The sequence below is a fragment of the Coffea arabica genome, chromosome 7e, assembly GCF_036785885.1.
Source record: "Coffea arabica cultivar ET-39 chromosome 7e, Coffea Arabica ET-39 HiFi, whole genome shotgun sequence".
Classification (NCBI taxonomy): Eukaryota; Viridiplantae; Streptophyta; class Magnoliopsida; order Gentianales; family Rubiaceae; genus Coffea; species Coffea arabica.
Window position 1 is genome coordinate 5,357,548 of NC_092323.1, and position 17,975 is coordinate 5,375,522.

At 38.2% G+C, this 17,975-nt stretch overlaps 3 protein-coding genes and 1 long non-coding RNA gene across 7 annotated transcripts; 3 read left to right on the forward strand and 1 right to left on the reverse strand.

The window, feature by feature from the left end:
* Positions 1–400: 400 nt before the first annotated feature.
* Positions 401–1,270, forward strand: LOC113702271 (uncharacterized). The gene is made up of 2 exons (XR_003451099.2): positions 401–842; positions 1,003–1,270. It is a non-coding gene; the product is annotated as an uncharacterized lncRNA (long non-coding RNA).
* Positions 1,271–3,953: 2,683 nt separating this feature from the next.
* LOC113701432 (peroxidase 10-like) lies at positions 3,954–5,714 on the forward strand. 2 transcript variants are annotated; one of them, XM_027222086.2, is made up of 4 exons: positions 3,954–4,240; positions 4,603–4,794; positions 4,900–5,065; positions 5,208–5,714. In XM_027222086.2, the coding sequence occupies exons 1-4, from the start codon at positions 4,016–4,018 to the stop codon at positions 5,615–5,617; spliced, it is 993 nt and encodes a 330-aa protein (XP_027077887.2). In that variant the 5' UTR covers positions 3,954–4,015; the 3' UTR covers positions 5,618–5,714. The 2 variants fall into 2 exon arrangements, with proteins under 2 accessions (XP_027077887.2, XP_027077888.2); XM_027222087.2 differs by lacking the exon at positions 3,954–4,240 and adding an exon at positions 4,268–4,506.
* A 2,106-nt stretch (positions 5,715–7,820) lies between these two features.
* On the forward strand, positions 7,821–12,979 carry LOC113701626 (peptidyl-prolyl cis-trans isomerase CYP40-like). 3 transcript variants are annotated; one of them, XR_011818335.1, is made up of 10 exons: positions 7,823–8,244; positions 8,916–9,416; positions 9,688–9,775; positions 9,886–9,938; positions 11,000–11,104; positions 11,721–11,796; positions 12,195–12,232; positions 12,348–12,420; positions 12,497–12,562; positions 12,765–12,979. XR_011818335.1 is itself a non-coding variant. In XM_072059273.1 (9 exons), the coding sequence occupies exons 1-8, from the start codon at positions 8,074–8,076 to the stop codon at positions 12,405–12,407; spliced, it is 1,092 nt and encodes a 363-aa protein (XP_071915374.1). In that variant the 5' UTR covers positions 7,823–8,073; the 3' UTR covers positions 12,408–12,420; positions 12,497–12,727. The 3 variants fall into 3 exon arrangements, 1 of the variants encoding a protein (XP_071915374.1); XM_072059273.1 differs by lacking the exon at positions 12,765–12,979 and having other exon boundaries at positions 12,497–12,727; XR_011818336.1 differs by lacking the exons at positions 12,497–12,562; positions 12,765–12,979 and having other exon boundaries at positions 7,821–8,244; positions 11,000–11,099.
* A 2,368-nt stretch (positions 12,980–15,347) lies between these two features.
* LOC113701624 (patatin-like protein 2) lies at positions 15,348–17,756 on the reverse strand. The gene is made up of 6 exons (XM_027222372.2): positions 17,193–17,756; positions 16,897–17,078; positions 16,583–16,766; positions 16,332–16,493; positions 15,876–16,178; positions 15,348–15,722 (listed from the first exon to the last, which is right to left on the reverse strand). Exons 1-6 carry the CDS (start codon positions 17,370–17,372, stop codon positions 15,498–15,500), a joined length of 1,236 nt encoding a protein of 411 aa, XP_027078173.1. The 5' UTR covers positions 17,373–17,756; the 3' UTR covers positions 15,348–15,497.
* Positions 17,757–17,975: the final 219 nt, after the last annotated feature.

Here is a 17,975-nt window from a genome sequence, read left to right on the forward strand (position 1 = left end):
GAACATACAGTAATAGCTTTTGACTTGGCCCATTTGAATTGTTGTTATCTTTAGGAACTTCTATGGAAAAAATTTGATGGAGGTAAGATAAAAAGGTAAATAGAACATACATATGTTTAGAGAAAACTTAAAAATTTTCGTGTGTAAACTCACATTCCAAACAAGGGTGCAACAAGGTGTGGAGCCACTACCGAGTGGAGGAGGGTGCAACCGGAGAAGCCTGTGAAGATTTTTCACAGAGCTTATGTATTGTATGCGCCCAGTAGGATAGTGGGAGCTAATGTTTTGATGACTGATGCACAAACCACGAAGTCAGCAATCCATCTAAGCATCTGTTTCGTCGAACGATTAATATTTGTTTGTCCATGAAACTAAAGAGGAAATAGCGCGCGAAGCGAACGCGAGGGACCTTCCAGGGCAATCCGAGAAACGACATCGTTCCGTGCATGGCGTTTCGTTATCGTGAATTGTGTAAGATTAGGTCAAAGTAAAGTCCCAGGTCAAAGTAAAGTCCCCTCCGTCAAAACTACTAGTTAACAATGGTAAGAATAAAGAATTAATTCTAATTGAATCATCCGGAAAGGTAAGCGGGAAAGCCATTGATTAGGAATTTAGGAATCGGATATATATCCACTCAATCTAAAAAGTTAAAAAAGTCCTCCCCACAACACAACAACGGTAGTCACTACTGCTACTGGCCCATCATCCATATCCATCCACGCTTCTACGTCTTCACGGACAAAAAAGAGTGCAAGTTTTGAGATGGAACCTCCCCAGGTCCAAGCAATAGACGGCAACTACCCTCCACAGGAAGATGCGCAGGACAAAGTTATCAATGAATGGTACTTTTACTTCTCCATTCTTGTTAATCCTTTCTAGTTTCTTCTTGAAATTCCCATCAATCCTTTCGAGTAAAATTACAAGATTTAATACTGCTAGTTAGCTGTTGCCATTTTTTTTAATAAATTTTTTGGTTCTTTTAATGGGTTTTGTTTGATGCAGTTGTTCTTGCTTCTATGACTGCTCGGATAGCCGTCTCGAGTACTTTTGCTGCTACGACCTCTGTTAGTTTCTAGGATGCCACGGGAGTACGTTTACAGTTTATCGACTTCTTTTGCTTTAGTTATAAGAGCTGTCATTTTTCTTGGTGTTCAACGGAAGGAACAAGTTTATGGTCTTTGTTCTTCGTTCTTCAGATCTGTTTAACTTTTTATTTCTCTTTCGTTTTTTATTTGTGGCTGATATGATATGATCATTTGCGTTGTGGATATTGATTGCTCGAATCATGGGATTTTTTATTTTTTTTTTCTTTGTCTTGATTGGGCCTTGTTCTGAAACAAAATTGCATGGAATTCGGCCGACCCATTAGGAGCTTGTCGGGAAAAATTCACTCCGACTTGTGATTGAATGCTGCTGGGGATGGAAAGAAATAAAAGGGAGGAATCATGCAAAAATAAAATAAGAAAAGGATAGATAAGAAATCAAGATTTATATGCTACTACTTCATTCCTTTTTAAATGCTTGGTCGACTGTGTATCGCATTGGTAGGGTACTAAGATCAATGGTTTTGATGTAAACTTAATTCAATGTTAGTACCACAAGTTGTAAGGTATTACCATTGAACTTCCATGCATATATCTTTAGATTTTTATAGATATAAAAAAGTGAAAGATTGACAGCTTCCGAAGGCATCAAGGGATTTTGTTCCTTTTTTTTTTTTTTTTTTTTTTTCTCCTTTTGTAAGGGGATTTTATTCGCTTTCTAGCCAATGTTCCCGAATCCATTGTCATTTGCGCCTCTTAAATGTGTATAATTCATGCCTCAATTCATGGCCGGATATTAGGTATATCAATCTATTTGGATAGCTCAAATTTGCCAAATAACTCATTTTTCAATCCACTTTTTTTATATTTTTAATCACATTTTTATCTCATCTCATGAACATTATATCACAAAAAGTGTTATAATAATTATTTTAAATAATACTTTATTCAAATGGCTGACGAGTAACTACTTAAAACAATGATTTTTATCATTTGTAGAATAGAAAATAGGAATGTGACCCACGTTATAATTTTAAACTATAAACCACTTTCGGCTGGGAATTTCTTCGCAAATTTATGATTAACTTATCTTTCGCGAATATTTAAAATCTTGAGGTATGCTACTGGAATCCTGTTACACACACACGTACGTTTTTTTCTTGGTAAAAACTAAATTTAATTCCATTTTCTTCCCTTAAGAGGTACAAGTGCAAGCCCGTCATTTGTGCTATACTGTTGGAGCAGCAATTTTAGCCCAAACTTCCTATTGGGCCCCTTTTTTACCAGTCCGCTGGAGCTACTCCAGCCAGCTAAATTCTAATTTGCAAACTGAAGCTAAGGGTTCATATGGGAGTTGACGATTTGAACAGAAAAGAAAGGAAAAAAGAGAAAGTTTGATTTTCTTTTGTTTGTGAGTTTTTAGCAAGGGAGAAAAGAAAGGAAATGGAATGATGAATAGTAGGCAAAATTTTTCCTCCCAAATTGGAGAGAAAGTTAGAGGAAGCTTGTGAAAATTTTTTAAAATTCTTATTTTATCCTTAAAAATATTTTGAACAAATATTTCATGACTTTCATGTCCAAAATCATTTCACTAATTCTCAAAACTTCTAAATAACATAACAATCTCTTCTCTTCTCTCATAACTTAAGTTTTCCCTTCTTCTCTTTTCTGACCTAAACTCCCAAACCAAGCCTAAAATTTCGATCTATATCTTTGTTCGTCAAACTAAATAATAACCCTAATCCGAAATAATGCTCAACCACTGAAAATCACGTGCTTAATGAATCAAGAGCGGATGTTGAGGCTATTTTGAATATAGCACAACTGACTTTTCAAAAACCACTCTTGAAATTAGTGGCCATGCAAGCAAAACTTGACAAGAGACATGTAACATGACTCGAGATATAAGAGTGCAGCGTAAACTACTACTTTTTTCTGTGTCTCATTTGGAACAAAACACAATACCAACAAATTATCAACATTTTTCGTGGCCACTATACATATCCCGGCCGTCATGGTCACTTTTTAATTAATCAAGTGGTCACAGTAGCAAGAAACTGAACCACATCCAATGTCCCTCGATGCGATGGTGCGTCTGCATTAATAAAAATCTCCCAGTTGACCTGAATATTTGCACGATTCCAACATAGGCGCATATGATTATTGGCCTGTTCTCTTTGCACATCAGCGAGATCTTTCATCTCATTCGCTGATCGTTTTGGTTTTGAGCAGAAGATATATTGATGCAACTAGATTCTTAACAGGTAAGTTGCAAATTGCAGCGCTTCTAGACTCTTAACAGATAAGTCACGACCATAGTAGTAACAAATGTGGAGGGAAATGATTCGGTCCAGAAAAAGCAGCATTTCAGCACTGCACAGGCCACAGGTTGACGAGCTGCTATTACCTGCGTAGATTAAGTCTTCGTCGTCTCATCATCCAGTCTACTTAGCTAGTTAAAAAAAAAAAGTAGTCCTTTTAATGATGAAAAGAGCTCGGTCGGTACAGTTCTCTCAGCACAATAATTGGGGAGACAAATGCAGAGCACCAGCATCCCAGTTTTTCTCCGTAGAAAAACTTTTTTATGTCCGACTGAATCTTGAGGTTTGATTTATGTAGGTAGATAGTCTATTATTGATGACTCGGTGTATTGTGGAGAAATATATGCCTCATCCCAGCACTCAGGATTTGTATACTTAAAACACCTTGAGGTGGTGCACTGCTGACTGTTATCTTCACTCCCATGAGAGAAGTTGTGGTGTTCCGCCCAACTGGGTTGAAAAACTGGAACTTGAAAGTGACATCTTACTTCTTAGTGACCTTGCCACTATCCGCTCTCAATTCTTTGCGAGGGAGCATGCATATTAGAACGAGCTGCTCCCTTCCGTTATAAATTGGACAGATTTTCCTTTTCATCTGCACAGCCAATTAACTTTCGAATCCGAGTTTTATTGCACTTGTGCCACCGAAATATGAGTCCTAGTAGAATAGTTGCCTATAGACCCTCAACTTTTGCTTGGTTCTGCATCTTTTTTCTGTGTTGTTCTGTTCATGGTCAACTTGATTACAAGTTTTACGATGATGCTTGTCCCAACTTAACCAGGATCGTTCGCTATGGTGTCTGGTCTGCCATCTACAACGAAACTCGAATGGCTGCCTCTATTCTACGCCTGCACTTTCATGACTGTTTTGTTAATGTGATCACACTTCTTATCTCGTATGCTTTCCTCACCTTCGTGCACATTGAACACCACTAACTACTTTACATAAAGTAAAAACAAATCACCGAAGCGAATTTCCGTCCGCATCAAGACGCCAAAAACTTCAACTAAAGAAGGAACTGAGCATACAGCAAAGTTTTTCATTCTTGTGTGACGAAAGAAGAAATTAATGTTGTCTTGAACGAGTTGCATAATATGTCAGGATCAACTGATGCTATTACTAATTACTATCCGCATTAATGGTACTTTAAGAATAATCTTGAATTCACAGTAAAGTACTTTGCCTGCACAAGTCTCTAGAGCTTGATGGTTAATTTAGATTACGTTTGGTGGTAAAGGGGTGCGAGGGATCTGTGTTACTGGACGATAGCAGCACAATAAAGGGGGAGAAGAATGCAGTTCCTAATAAGAATTCAGCTAGAGGATTTGAAGTCATTGATGCAATAAAGGCTAATGTGGAGAAAGCCTGTCCATCCACTGTTTCTTGCGCTGATATATTGGCACTTGCTGCTCGAGAAGCCGTCTACCTTGTAAGGAACTTCTCCTTGTTCTGAGTTCCACTTCCATTTGCATTTCTTTGATCAATGTTCTTCTCCTAATAAATTTACCCAAGTACATAACACCAATTTTCTCAGGCAGGAGGGCCGTATTGGCCTGTGCTTTTGGGCCGCCGAGACGGCCTTACTGCCAGTGAAGACGCGGCCAACACACAGCTACCCTCACCTTTCGAGTCCCTGGCTAACATCACCGCAAAGTTTACTGACAAGGGACTCGATATGAAAGACGTGGTCGTGCTTTCAGGTACTCTCTCTCTTTTTTTTTTTTCCTTGGGGGGAATCATCAAGTTCAATTGTCCTGATATGATGATATCTCCTTTCATAATACCTTAATGCAAAAAAGCTTAATCCTTTAATTCTTCGAAATTTGCAATTTCAACCTGCAGGTGGACACACCATTGGGTTCGCTCAATGTTTCACCTTCAAGCCGAGGCTATTTAATTTTGATGGGGCGGGAAATCCTGATCCAACTCTAGACGCAACGCTTCTAACCAGTTTGCGTGGCTTGTGTCCAAATGAAGCCAGCTCCGATTCCAATCTGGCTCCACTGGACGCAGCCAGCGTGAGCAAGTTCGACAACTCCTATTACAAGAATCTCGTGAACAATTCTGGGCTTCTTGGGTCTGACCAAGTTCTTATGAGCGACAACACTACAGCTGCAATGGTCTCCTACTACAGCAAGTTCCCTTTCCTCTTCTCCAAGGACTTTGGGGTGTCAATGGTAAAGATGGGCAATATTGGTGTGCTGACGGGGCAGGATGGACAAATAAGGAAGAATTGTAGAGTTGTGAACTAGAAAAATGTCGTTCAATTCCTGTAAATCATCAATGGTTGTCAATTATGTTTTCATGGTGCTTTTTGTTTTTTGGAATTAATGCGTCTTTTGTTATAAATCCCCCAAAGTTGCATTTTCCAGATGCATTAGTAAATTATTCATTTTCCATAGAACACATGTTCTATTTACGCTTCACGCTTCAGTTGAGTTGGAGATTGAAGCCATACCAGAGATGTAATCGATTCGAATCGAATTCGAGTATCGCTATATTCGAACTATACTCGAGTTTGACTCGATATGCAAGAAAGATGTTCGAGCGAGTAGTATTATTGAAACTCGAGTTCGAGTTTCGAGTTCGATGATTGCTTTCAGAACTGGAACTCGACTCGCATTGGCTCGAGTCAATGCGAGCCTTATTGAGTTTGAGTCAGAAATTTTTATTTTTTTAATAATTTTTTAGTTAAAAGACATTATTGTTCTTTAAAAATTTTCATCCGATCCGAAACATTTCGTAAATACAATCACTCTTTTGGATATAAGAATAATTTCATAATAATAATATATTAAAAAATTAAATTTAAAAAGCTCGATAAGACTGAACGAATCTTATTGTATTGTATTTGGATATTCAAACTTGACTTACTTGATTTATCTAACAATTTGAACTCGGATAACCCGAATTCGAATCAAGTTTTTGATTGAACAGTTCAGTTGGATTACAATCCTAAACCATAGTACATGGGATGGGATAAAAACGCAAGTAGTATTTGTTGGACCAATAGTTGTTCGCTCTCGCCGTGTTCTTATTTTGCACAAAAAGTAGTTGTAGTTGTACTAGTACTACCATTCATTTAAGGCCCGAAACCATAGGCCTTGCTTGTATCCGTATCAATGTCCCAGCAGGAATAGTAGTCCACGCGCCATAGCCATAGGCAGTGCTATAAAAGCAGTAGTCCTACTTTTGCCAGTAGTCAAATGACAAGTCCGCTGCAGGAGACAGACAAAAGCCCGCTGTATGGTTGGAGGTCTCCCGTACGGTGTCCGGGCTTAAGGCTGAAATCCTGTAAGCTCAATTCTTATCCTATTCCTACCAGTCTATTGCCAGTTCCACGCCACCACCAGGACCCGGCTTGGTTGGTTTTTCTCGAGATAGCGGTCGTGATAATTTATGCACGAGCCAATTATGGCGAGGAAGTGATAAAGAAAAGAAATGCACTCTGACAAGGAATTTTCTTCTTCTTCACACGACCTAGTTAGTTATGGTAATACAAGTTATGCATTTTGATAGCCGATGGCTTTTGTATGCATAATAGTAAAAAAACAAAATGAGATTTTTTTTTCTAATCGGTGTCCACTTCATTGCATTTTATTTTTTTAGTAGGAGTTTGTTTTTTATCAGCGTCCACTGAAAATTTATTAATACACCTAATTATAATTAATTTACGATATGAGCACACACATCCCATTTATTGCATCTCGTGTATTCACACACTGGTTATATCAAAATTAATACCTGAAAGTTGAAATTTATTGAACAGCTGTTGTTAGCCGAATCCAAATGATTAACTGATATCTTGTGTTCCCTATTTTTAAAGACATAATTGAATTTAAATAACTACATTGTGCTTCACTGGGTTTTGCCTTGAACTTTCATCAATATATTTAGTTGGCTAACAAATTAAAGAATTGGGGCTTAGAACGATTAGTTGCATTAGCTGTTTTTTTTTTTGTTTTGAAAGAATATTTAGTTAACTATGTCCATAATCGTTTTGACACAATCTAAAGGTGAATGTTGGATGATTTGGAAGAAAAAGAAATTCTTCTGCTCAAATTAAAATTATATATATTGATTGACAGTGTATAAATTATCGTTATTAAATATATGATAATTTATTTGAATTTAAATTTAAAATATAAATTTTATTCATATGTTACGTATCTAACTGTGTAATGGTAATATACACACTAATCATCAATATGTACATAAGATTCACTTCTGGAATTAACCATAATTGATGTGATACAATGTAAAATCAATCCAATCTGAACACAGGATTTGTCGGAGGCAATAGACTAGTCGTTGCAGCACCATATATTCCCATGGGCCAGTAGCAGACCAGGCCCCAGAGCAAGATCAGTCGTCGATTTGGTGGTGTCCTTCGCGTCCCTAATCCCGCCCATTGCTGGTCCACATAACATATAACCTGGTAAAGACGAATGTTGCCTACTGGAAAATTTAAACGGTTTCTTCGCTGCACGACTCGTACACTCCTCAAAAGTGGCCCCACCAAATCCCAGCTCCGCGACAAAAAAAAAAAAAAGGGGAAAAACAAAAAGACAGTTCTACTTCTGCAGATGCTCTACCGCTTCTCCTAGTACACTACTACCACCACCACCGCCACTAGGTAGCAGCAGAGCAGAGAAGCAAAAGAAAAGCTAAAGGCGTGGCGAACAAGCTTTTTCCCGGTTAGAGAGAGATGGGGAATCCGAGATGTTACTTGGACATGAGCATTGGGGGAGAGTTGGAAGGAAGGATAGTGGTGGAGCTTTACAGTGACGTTGTCCCTAAAACTGCCGAGAATTTTAGGGCTCTGTGCACTGGCGAGAAAGGCATCGGTCCTCATACCGGCGCTCCCCTCCATTTCAAGGTTTCTCTTTTCCTTGTCCTAGTGATTATCTCAACTCTAATGCTACAGTTTTCTTTTCAACATATTCATTACATATGCCAACTTTCTGCAATGTTTTTTGTATAGGTTTTTGTGTTGTATCAGAATTTGCTTTTCATTTTTTTCCCCTTTGTGAAACACTAAAATTATTTTTATATTTATTATGACATAATTTCTCGAGTTTCGACTTACTTGCTTCCGTTTTAATACCGAAGTAGAAATTTCAATTTCGTTACGAGCTTTTTTACAAGTTCGGTGGTGTCATATGAAGTTACAAGCTTGCATTTTTTTGTTTTTAGAACCTGTGCAGTTCGCGTGTTTGTGATGTAAATGTTGTTTCGAGTGGACGGCTTTGCATTCTACTGTTTCACATTGTGATTATCTGCATATTTTATTAACCAAAAAGTTAGTACAGAAAGATAGCATCGCCGAAAATATAAAAATCGGTAAATCAAGTCTAAAAGGCTTAAGTTATAGTGAGGAACTCCCACCTTTAGGCTCCGTCTGAGTAGCAGAGAATGTCTGCAAACAGGTAAGTAATTCTCTGACAAAGTGAAGTCACTGGGCAAAAAAAATTAAAATTATGTCGTTTCTGAATGTTTGTCTAACTGGAAAAAATTATTTAAAAGAAAGGTGTGGTTTCATGGATGCAGGGCTCTTGTTTCCATCGTGTTATTAGGGGTTTCATGGTACAAGGTGGTGACATTTCTGCCGGAAATGGAACTGGTGGTGAATCCATCTACGGCTTGAAATTTGAAGATGAAAATTTTAAACTCAAGCACGAAAGGAAAGGGATGCTATCCATGGCTAATTCTGGTCCCGATACTAATGGTTCTCAATTTTTCATCACTACAACTCAAACCTCTCATCTGGATGGAAAGCATGTTGTGTTCGGGAGAGTAATCAAGGGATTGGGCGTGATTCGTTCAATTGAGCATGTCACCACGACGGAGGCTTATTATCCGACTCTTGATGTCATGATAGCTGATTGTGGCGAAATTCCTGAAGGTGCAGATGATGGGACATCTAATTTCTTCAAAGATGGTGACTGTTATCCTGATTGGCCAGCTGATCTAAGCATGAAACCAGATGACATTTCTTGGTGGATGACCGCTGTAGACTCTGTAAAAGCTTTTGGAAATGAAAGATTTAAGGTACACGTCTAGTTAAGAGCCTATTCATCATATAATAGCCGTGTAAATTTAAGCATGCTGGTCTTTCAGTATTTGCTTAGGTGTTAGCTTTGTGAAACGAGAAAGTACAATAACATTCCCATTTACTTGACAGCTTTTTGTGTAATTTCTCCAAATAGGCCACATTATCCTTCACCTATGCCACCAAATTAGATCATCGGCCTGTATTTTATATTTGTTTAAGCCTTCTTTATTTTGCATATTACTGGATGGCCTAACTACTCTGATACAGAAGCAAGACTTCAAAATGGCTCACAGAAAGTACTGTAAGGCTCTTCGCTATTTGAATACATGCTGGGAAATGGATGATGTTGATGAAGGTTAGTTACTTCATTCTCTGCCCAATGACAGTTAAAACTTTTGACAAGCAGAAACTAGGAATCACCAGATGACAAGTCCTTCTAACTTTTGTAACTGTGTGATTGGACAGAGAAAAGTGATTCCCTGAAGAAGACCAAGTCTCAGATATTTACTAATTGTTCTGTAAGTTATTTTACCGTGATGTCTGAATTGTAATTGCTCCAAGTTAACTGACAATGTATCAAATTTTCAAGACGATTGTACACCTTGAAGATCTTCATACAATATTATTCAAAATTACTATCCACATATTCAAATTTGGCTGGTAGCATCTTTTGAATTGTTCAACCATAACGTACATTTGTACTGGGCTAGTACTTTGAAAATTGGGATACTTTGCTTTGCTTTCTAACGAAAATACAGAATTCTGACTAAATTTTTGTCTTTACTGCAACCTTAGTTCAGTTCTCTACATGCGATTTAAATGCTCTCTTTTGTTGTCCTGGTTGAACGATTAATTTATGCTATCCAAGTTCCATCAACTATTCAAAACATCTCACCAGTGCTGAGCTATTTTGCTTCCTTTCTTCTTTTTCCTTTTGTGCAGCAGTTTTTTACTGATTTCAACATTGCAACATTTGTATCACAAGCAACATGGTTGATTAAGATTTTCTTATGGTGTACCATCTGTCAGCATAATTTGATACTGAAAGTATCTCATGTGTTGAGAATGTCTCCAACATCTTTTTTTCCAACTAGTTTGTGCAACAGCACATTCTTATTCAAATGCTGAACTTCTAACCAAGGAGCATCCTCTACTTTACTTGTGTATAAAACTCCACTATTCTCATATATTTGTTCAATGGCTGTCTTTTCAGAATTTGATCTAAACCTAAAAATACAAATAGCAGAATTCTTGTTAAATAAACAATAGAAATTTTCAACTGCTGCTATGTGGTTTTAAACTTTTATACGTCAGACTCTAATTGCTGTATACATACACATACACACAGAGGAACACACACACGTGTGTGCGTGCGTGTACTTTGTCCACACTTTTTATTTTCCTAAATATTTATTGTATCCTAGTTGAATATGAACACTGCCACTTGCATTAGTTGCATATAAATTAAATGCATGTGAAGCATTTACCCACTCCGTTTTTTGTATTGGAAAGTATCTTGAGAAATAACAAAGTCAGTGTTCTATTTTGTTCTGCCAATGTCTTTACTTTTCCTCTCCAGGCCTGCAAGTTGAAGTTAGGAGATCTTAAAGGAGCATTGCTAGATGCAGACTTTGCCATTCGTGATGCAGATGACAATGTAAAAGCTTTCTATCGCCAAGGTCAGGTCAGTGGTTTCAGTAGCTTTAATTAAAATAGGCTAAAACTAACCATTTTGTCTTTTTAACTTTCTCAACTTTTACTCTCATCCATTTAATTGCAATGTTTTGCCGCTTATTTGCAGTATTTGCTTGCTGTGCTTTCACCATTTAGGTTGCTTGCCATACTATAAAGAACTTGGCATTCTTTCTTGCTGGTGATTATAATGTAGTTTAAGCAATATTTTCTCTTTTGTAAAGATTAGACAGATTTGAACAGGATAAGTATTTACCTGTTGTTGAGACTTGAGATAAACCAGTATTCAATTAAAATAATGAAAATTTCCTCTCCCCCTCCCCCTCCCCCCCCCCCCCCCCCCCCCCCCCTCCAAAAAAAAAACACAGGAATGTATGAGAGAACTTTTAAGAAGGAGTGGTCAAATTTTATTCATAACTATTTGCTGCTTGTGTGCATTCTCACTTGTGTTTTATATGTATATCCTTATCTGCGTCATCTATATGCCATGTTTTAGCATGTATGGCTTGCACTATTTCTTTTGTAGATTGATCTACTTCAGCTGGGTAGACATTTGCACTTGATCAACTGTTTTGAAGGCCTTTAATCTGTCCTCACTAAATTCTCAGGCATACATGGCACTCAACGACATCGATGCAGCAGTTGAAAGTTTCAAGAAGGCACTGGATTTGGAGCCAAATGATGGTAAATAGCATACACTATAGATGTTCATGAAATGGAAGACCAAATTTTGGATAACTGTATTGAGTTTTGACGCACTAATTGAAATATTTCAGTCCTGCGTAGATTTATTCCAGACATATGACTAGATGGATAGTTAGACATTAAACTTCTTTTTTTTTTTTCAACTTGCAAATCTCCACTGTTGGAAAATAGTTGATATTATCTGGCTTTAGCAGAAAAAAATTTGTTTAGAATGTAATAATATCCATAGATTTTGTGAAGGTTTGTATTTCGGGTCAACAGCAATTAGATGACTAATCTGAAAGAGCAGGGTTAAATTTATGCTTAGAGGTAGTACGTTAAAATATCTACCGTCTCCTATAAATGATCAATAATTGCATTACACATACTGTTTTCAGGTGGAATAAAGAAGGAGCTTGCAGCAGCAAGGAAAAAGGCCAGTGAATTTGAATCTTGATATCAACAGCTTCATGCTAGACATTGTCTTTCTTGTCAAAATATCCAAATACAAAAATGTAATCCGACTCCCAAAAGGGCTTCTCAAATTGCAGGTTGCTGATAGACGTGACAGGGAGAAAAAGACTTACTCAAGAATGTTCCAGATGAGCTAAATGCAGATGAATGGTAATTTGAATTGATTTCTTGGATACTCTTCTTGACATGGATAGATGGAGATTTTGAATTACAAATTCATTTGCAGGCAGTATTCAACAGTTGTCAGGTCTTCTGTACATGCTAGGATACATTGATTAACAACTGAAATCAGGTACTTTCACCTGTAGTTACTTTTGTCAACGTGAAGATCGTTATTTGTTTCTTTCAGAAGATGACTTTTTGTGCTCTGGCCTCTACTTTTCTCCCTCTGACATTGCTGCTGGACATACTGAATTGCACAAGATATGAAATTTAGTACATTTGTTTCTGCTCTCAATAGTAACATGGCAAATCATTTTCTTTCTTCCATACAGGCAGTCTTTTTGTGGAGTTCGAGTTATTTTGAACACAAACATGAAATTTCAAACACCAAATAGGGATAATTATACAGACTTGAACTCAAAGCGATGTTATGTGTCAAGTAGATCGCAAGTACATGTATGCATCTGACATCATCTGAAGTATGTTTTGATCTTGACTACCAAAGCTCTTATTCCGCAAAATGTGGATAATTTCTTTTTCTTGGACAGATAGCTGTTTTTACTTCTTGATATTTTAAAGCTCTGTTGTGGTTGCCTCTGGCTAGATTTGGCCTGTAAGTTGACCTGAACTTTTGGGAGACTGTTTTGTCCATTTCTGGAGTGGAATCTTGCCTTGAGATTTTGCTCTTGTTCTTCCCCTTCTGCTGCAGTATGTTGATTAATGACCCCATGAGCAGGATGTTTCCTTTTGCTTGATCCATTCTTTGAACACAAGTTCTGCAATCTTCTGGCAGCTGTCTCTTGACTTTCCTCGGCTGCCTGTTTTTGTTCCATAGAGACTGCAATTCGCCATTCTGCCAGCGAAGTTTCGTCTCTAACTCGTTTTGTTAACGCATGGTACTCTTCTTGAGTAAGCTTGACCACAGTGTCATCTGTCTGGAAAAGGCTGATGTAGCGTTGTGCTTCATGAGCTGATGCAGCATAAGCTTCTGATTCAAATCGTATTGCTCTAAGGGTGAGTTGCAAAGTGCGAAGAGTCTGCCTCCTTAGACGTAGAACTTGTTTCAGTTTCAATCTTGTTCTGTGTTTTTCGTCTCTTTCCATCTTGAGCTCCTCCATCTCTTCCTGCGTCTGTTGCAAGACCTGATTTATCCTGTTGATCATTGTTCGGATCTTCAGTTCTTCCTCCTTCTTAGCCCTGATAGAGATACTCAACCTTTCAAGCTGAGACTCGAGCTCTGAAATAGCAACGTTGGATGGGGATGTTCGGCTCTTTGCATCTGCAAGTTCTGACTGTAGCTTTTCAAGCTCATCAATCACAGGTCTGGAATCTAACCAGGATTGTACCGCCTCATCCTTAGCCTTCGTGAGTTTCTCCTTCAGTTTTTGTAGTTCTGCCATCTTGGCACCCATTAAGGTCCCAATAGTTTCTCCTGGTTTTCCTTCCTTCACTTCAGACTGATCCTCCATTTCGCCATAGGAGTCCATTTAGCTTTTGCGCTTATGAAGAAAGGTACTCATGTTGAATTGAGCTGAGTTCGTTTCCAATGCGTGGACGTAGAGCAACCTTGTTTATTGGTTTTTCCTTTCTGTTTGGTTCCCTGCGAGATTGGACTACGATGAATTGACAGGTTCCATAAATATTCGATGAACAATACTCGACATGAGCTTCTGAGGATCTTAGGATTTGTTTTCCTTAAGCGGGTTTGGAGCTTTGGGGATATCGCCTTGTTTTGTAGGTTTTGGGATCGGACGCTAGCCGTTAGAATTTTGGTTCAACATTTACGTAGGACAAGATGCCAGTCAGTCGGCCGGGGCAGCATCATCTGTCTTATGCTTTCTTTAATTTCCCCGAATCAGCTATTACCTAATGAATTGGTTTGGCTAGCTCGAACCCCCTTTTAGCCATTCGTCTAAAGACGTTGGTTACTGATACTAAGCAGATTAAACAATTGACAACAATAAGCGTCTTGCGATTTTATTTGCTTTTTAAGGGCAGAAACAACAAATGTTTTCTGGCTGGGGACTGGAGATGTGGTGCGGTGGGGTTTAGGGGGACGGGGAACATGCAGCCTGGCGCTGATGTCGCCAAGGCCTGTTTGATAAGTTAATTTAACATTTAAATTTAATAAATTTAGATTTTAATATATTTAAATTGTTCGATAATTAAAAATTGAGTATCTGAATTAATTAATTGGCATTGAATTTTTTAGGTAAAACTTGCTCTCAAAATTAAGTGTTAAATTATTCACTTTTCACTGAATGTGATATGTATTCAATTATGTTAAATTTAATACTTAACAATTCAATAATTTAATAAATTTAAATTTTATATTTTATATTTTAATTTTATCAAACGCACCTTTACTATGCATTTACCTTTGCGTGTCTTTTGAAAATGAGATTGGCCTGCGACAGAGATGTGCCACTAGGCCCACCACTCACCCTGGGCCTGGGAGTGGGTTGACACTGTACAAAATCTGTTTGGTAACTCAACTCGATTTTTCCATAGCGTTCCTCACAAAATCAAAAGTTTTATAGGGTAAGAACGCCAGCCCAGCCAAGTAACATTTGATCGAGTACTTACTCTTGATCTGACTCAAACTCTCCACCATCTTTTTCCTGCTAAACTTTTTTGTTTTATTCCATTAATCGGTAAGTTTTATATTACATGGCATTAGTTACTAGATATTTCCAAAACATATTCACGTATCTTAGCTCATAATTTTTTTTGGTAATGATGTTTTGTTCTAAGCCCGATGCTAGCGAACTCTCCTACTTTTGAGCAAATTGATATTGATACCTGCGTCAATTATGAGTTTGGTTTTTTTTTTTTTTTTGGTTGGTAATACACTGAAACTCATTGTGGGAAAATTCAGTGAAAAATAAATTTTGACATGCGTAAGAATCGAGCAATTAATGATCTCTCAACCATCTGAGAGAGAAATGAATGCTTGGAATTTTTTAGCCCGGCGAGAAAAGGATATTAATCCTTTGGATGCTAGTAAAATGCCTACAAAACAAAACCAAAAAAAATGCTAATAAAACATTCTAAGACGAGAATCGTCAGTTGGCTAGTCGGAGCTTCCTTTCATCCGAAAGCAGCTTGGCAAATTGTGTAAGAGCTTCTTCGTTGGTGCCCTCTCCTTGAACAGCCTCAGATCTTCCGGTCTCCAAATTCACCCTCGACACTGGCTTCTTCAGCAGGCTGTTGCCAATCTGGACTAGAGTCTCCATATTTTCCGTGGTTGCGACATCAACTGATGATGCATCCCCAGTCAATCCCTCTTCCTGTTATTCAAAGACCAAGTGGCCTCAATTAGCATGCACTCGTGTTGTGGTTTGATGCTAACATTCATTAAAATATGGTCACGGGTATATGGAAACTTATTATTATTAATTAGCACGGCACTTGTTATTTTGGCTTTGTGTTTGTTTGGTTACCTGGATGCGAAGGTAATTTTTCTCACTGCCAAGTGATTGGAAGAGGGTTGAAACGTGTATATCAACCATATCAGATGTTGCAGCACCAAAAACATCCAGCAGCGGCGTGGCACCATTGCTGTATACCCATCCCAGCAACCCCCACTGGTTAGCCGCTGCGGCAGTGTATTTTTCCTCGTTTTTGGCCATTCCTGTGCCTAGCGACAACACCAGCATTCTATTGCTCTCCATGGGCTTCAAATCCGTCAATTGAAATTGGCCCGTCAAAATTTGTTTGGAAATATGGGTTATGGCCATCAGAGTCTATGGAGAATTATATTATTTCAAAGGAAAAAAAATATAAATAAATCAGCTCCTTTTAGACAGCTTTATAAGTACCAGAAAGCAAGTCTCTTCTATAAGCAGCTAAATTAAGGAGAGGGAAGATGTGCAACACATGGTGATAGAGATACTGACTGGATTATTAGCAGCAACTCCTCCATCAATGAGATCAAAGCTGCGTGTGTTCCCTTGTGCGTCCTTGGTCTCGAAGTAGTACGGTGGAAGATAGGTGGGTGCTGCGGAAGTGCTGATGCAGACATCTGATAGCAGAGCATTCTTAGAAGCATTTGCTTTGGCCTGCTTAAAAGTATATTCAGGCACGTTAGTGTGATCTAGCATCCATCAGTAAAGTCTTTTATAGCACTACTAGTTTACAGGGACCATACGTCAATTGTGGAGAAGATAATCGGTTGAAGGCGCTTGATATCGAAAGTGGGTATGACCACGTCTGTTAACGTGTTTTCCATGGTGAGATTGCCCAATAGTCTCTTTATCAACGAGTGCAAGTACTTGCCATCGTACTTTGGTCCTCCCAACAAATTTGTAAGCGATTTTACCACGTCCTTGCGGCTTGATTGATTACACAAACGTTCAACAATAAAATAGAGGCAGAAATTTTTTTTTTTTCTTTTGAAAGGAATCTGAATTTCGAGGAACTAAAAAGTTTTGGTCTTACTAAGTTTTTGGTTATCTTGTATACCTGCTCTCGGGAAAGATCTGGGGGGAGTTTTGCAAGTAGAAGCTGGTTATGTCTTTGGCAGCGTAAAGAGGGCGGCTGTCCTTATTTGGGGCAGTGAGCATGGTGGTGACAAGCCCACCTGTGCTAGTCCCTGCAACTACATCAAAGTAATCTGCGATTCTTGCATTCGGTCCATCGAGTTCCTACCAAACAGTCAAGTATGACGTACTTTTAAGTACTACTACAAACTTAGATTGGTTGTAAATGGGGTTTTATGTTGTATACTTAAAAATTCAAAACATGATTATCTGAAATACCTGAAGTTTGGCTTCCAGGAAAGCAAGAATGGTGCCGGGAATGATGCCTCTGATACCCCCTCCGTCTATGCTTAGAACTGTAGCCAACCTTCCTTTAGTTATAGCATCTGTCAAAGGAGGTTGTAGGAGGTTGAAGGTTGTTAATAAGGCAAGTGTTAGGATTAGCTGATTCATCTTCATGCTTTGGGCCAAATTCCGACAGGATCTATATATATACACAGATATAATCTAGTACTTCCCTTTTCTTCCTTTTTTTCGGCGAGGAACTGGATTTTATATTCTCAAATCTAAAATATGCATCAGGGGGAATCAAGAAACTGGCAAGTATTTTGCAGAGAAGGATCTATATGTACTTGAGATTTCTACGAGTATGATCTCAGTTCTGGTTTGCAGCCATGGGTAGACTTTTCCATCATCAACGTCCCATCTGTTTACGGAAAAAGAATAGTCCCATTTCCTCCTAAATGGGATTGGCAGTGAAAGTTTCTTCACGTGTCAACTTCTTATCTTTCGTCGCCTGACTAGCTATTTTCGATCCGGTACCATACTACATTTATGGTACACCATATATGAAAGCTGACAAAGCAATTGTCTTCCTTTTTTTTTTTTTTCAAACCGTAGGATTTCATAATAGTTTGTTGATTTTTCTTGCAGTCATCAATTATTGAATAAGTACTATTCTTTTGGGCTGCGGAGCAAATTAAGCTGCGTACTCTTTATTGTAAAAGCACTTACGTATTAGACCTGTAAGAAAAATCTGGATGATTTTTCGTTTCTTCATAC

Coding starts and splice junctions, on each gene's coding strand:
- LOC113701432 (XM_027222086.2), top strand. CDS start 4,016: ATGAGTCCTAGTAGAATAGTTGCCTATAGACCCTCAACTTTTGCTTGG. Junction 4,241..4,602: donor TTCATGACTGTTTTGTTAAT/GTGATCACACTT, acceptor TTGGTGGTAAAG/GGGTGCGAGGGATCTGTGTT. Junction 5,066..5,207: donor AGACGTGGTCGTGCTTTCAG/GTACTCTCTCTC, acceptor TTCAACCTGCAG/GTGGACACACCATTGGGTTC.
- LOC113701626 (XM_072059273.1), top strand. CDS start 8,074: ATGGGGAATCCGAGATGTTACTTGGACATGAGCATTGGGGGAGAGTTG. Junction 9,417..9,687: donor TTGGAAATGAAAGATTTAAG/GTACACGTCTAG, acceptor ACTCTGATACAG/AAGCAAGACTTCAAAATGGC. Junction 11,105..11,720: donor CTTTCTATCGCCAAGGTCAG/GTCAGTGGTTTC, acceptor CTAAATTCTCAG/GCATACATGGCACTCAACGA.
- LOC113701624 (XM_027222372.2), bottom strand. CDS start 17,372: ATGAAGATGAATCAGCTAATCCTAACACTTGCCTTATTAACAACCTTC. Junction 16,494..16,582: donor TTATCTTCTCCACAATTGAC/GTATGGTCCCTG, acceptor ACTTTTAAGCAG/GCCAAAGCAAATGCTTCTAA. Junction 15,723..15,875: donor AAAATTACCTTCGCATCCAG/GTAACCAAACAA, acceptor TTTGAATAACAG/GAAGAGGGATTGACTGGGGA.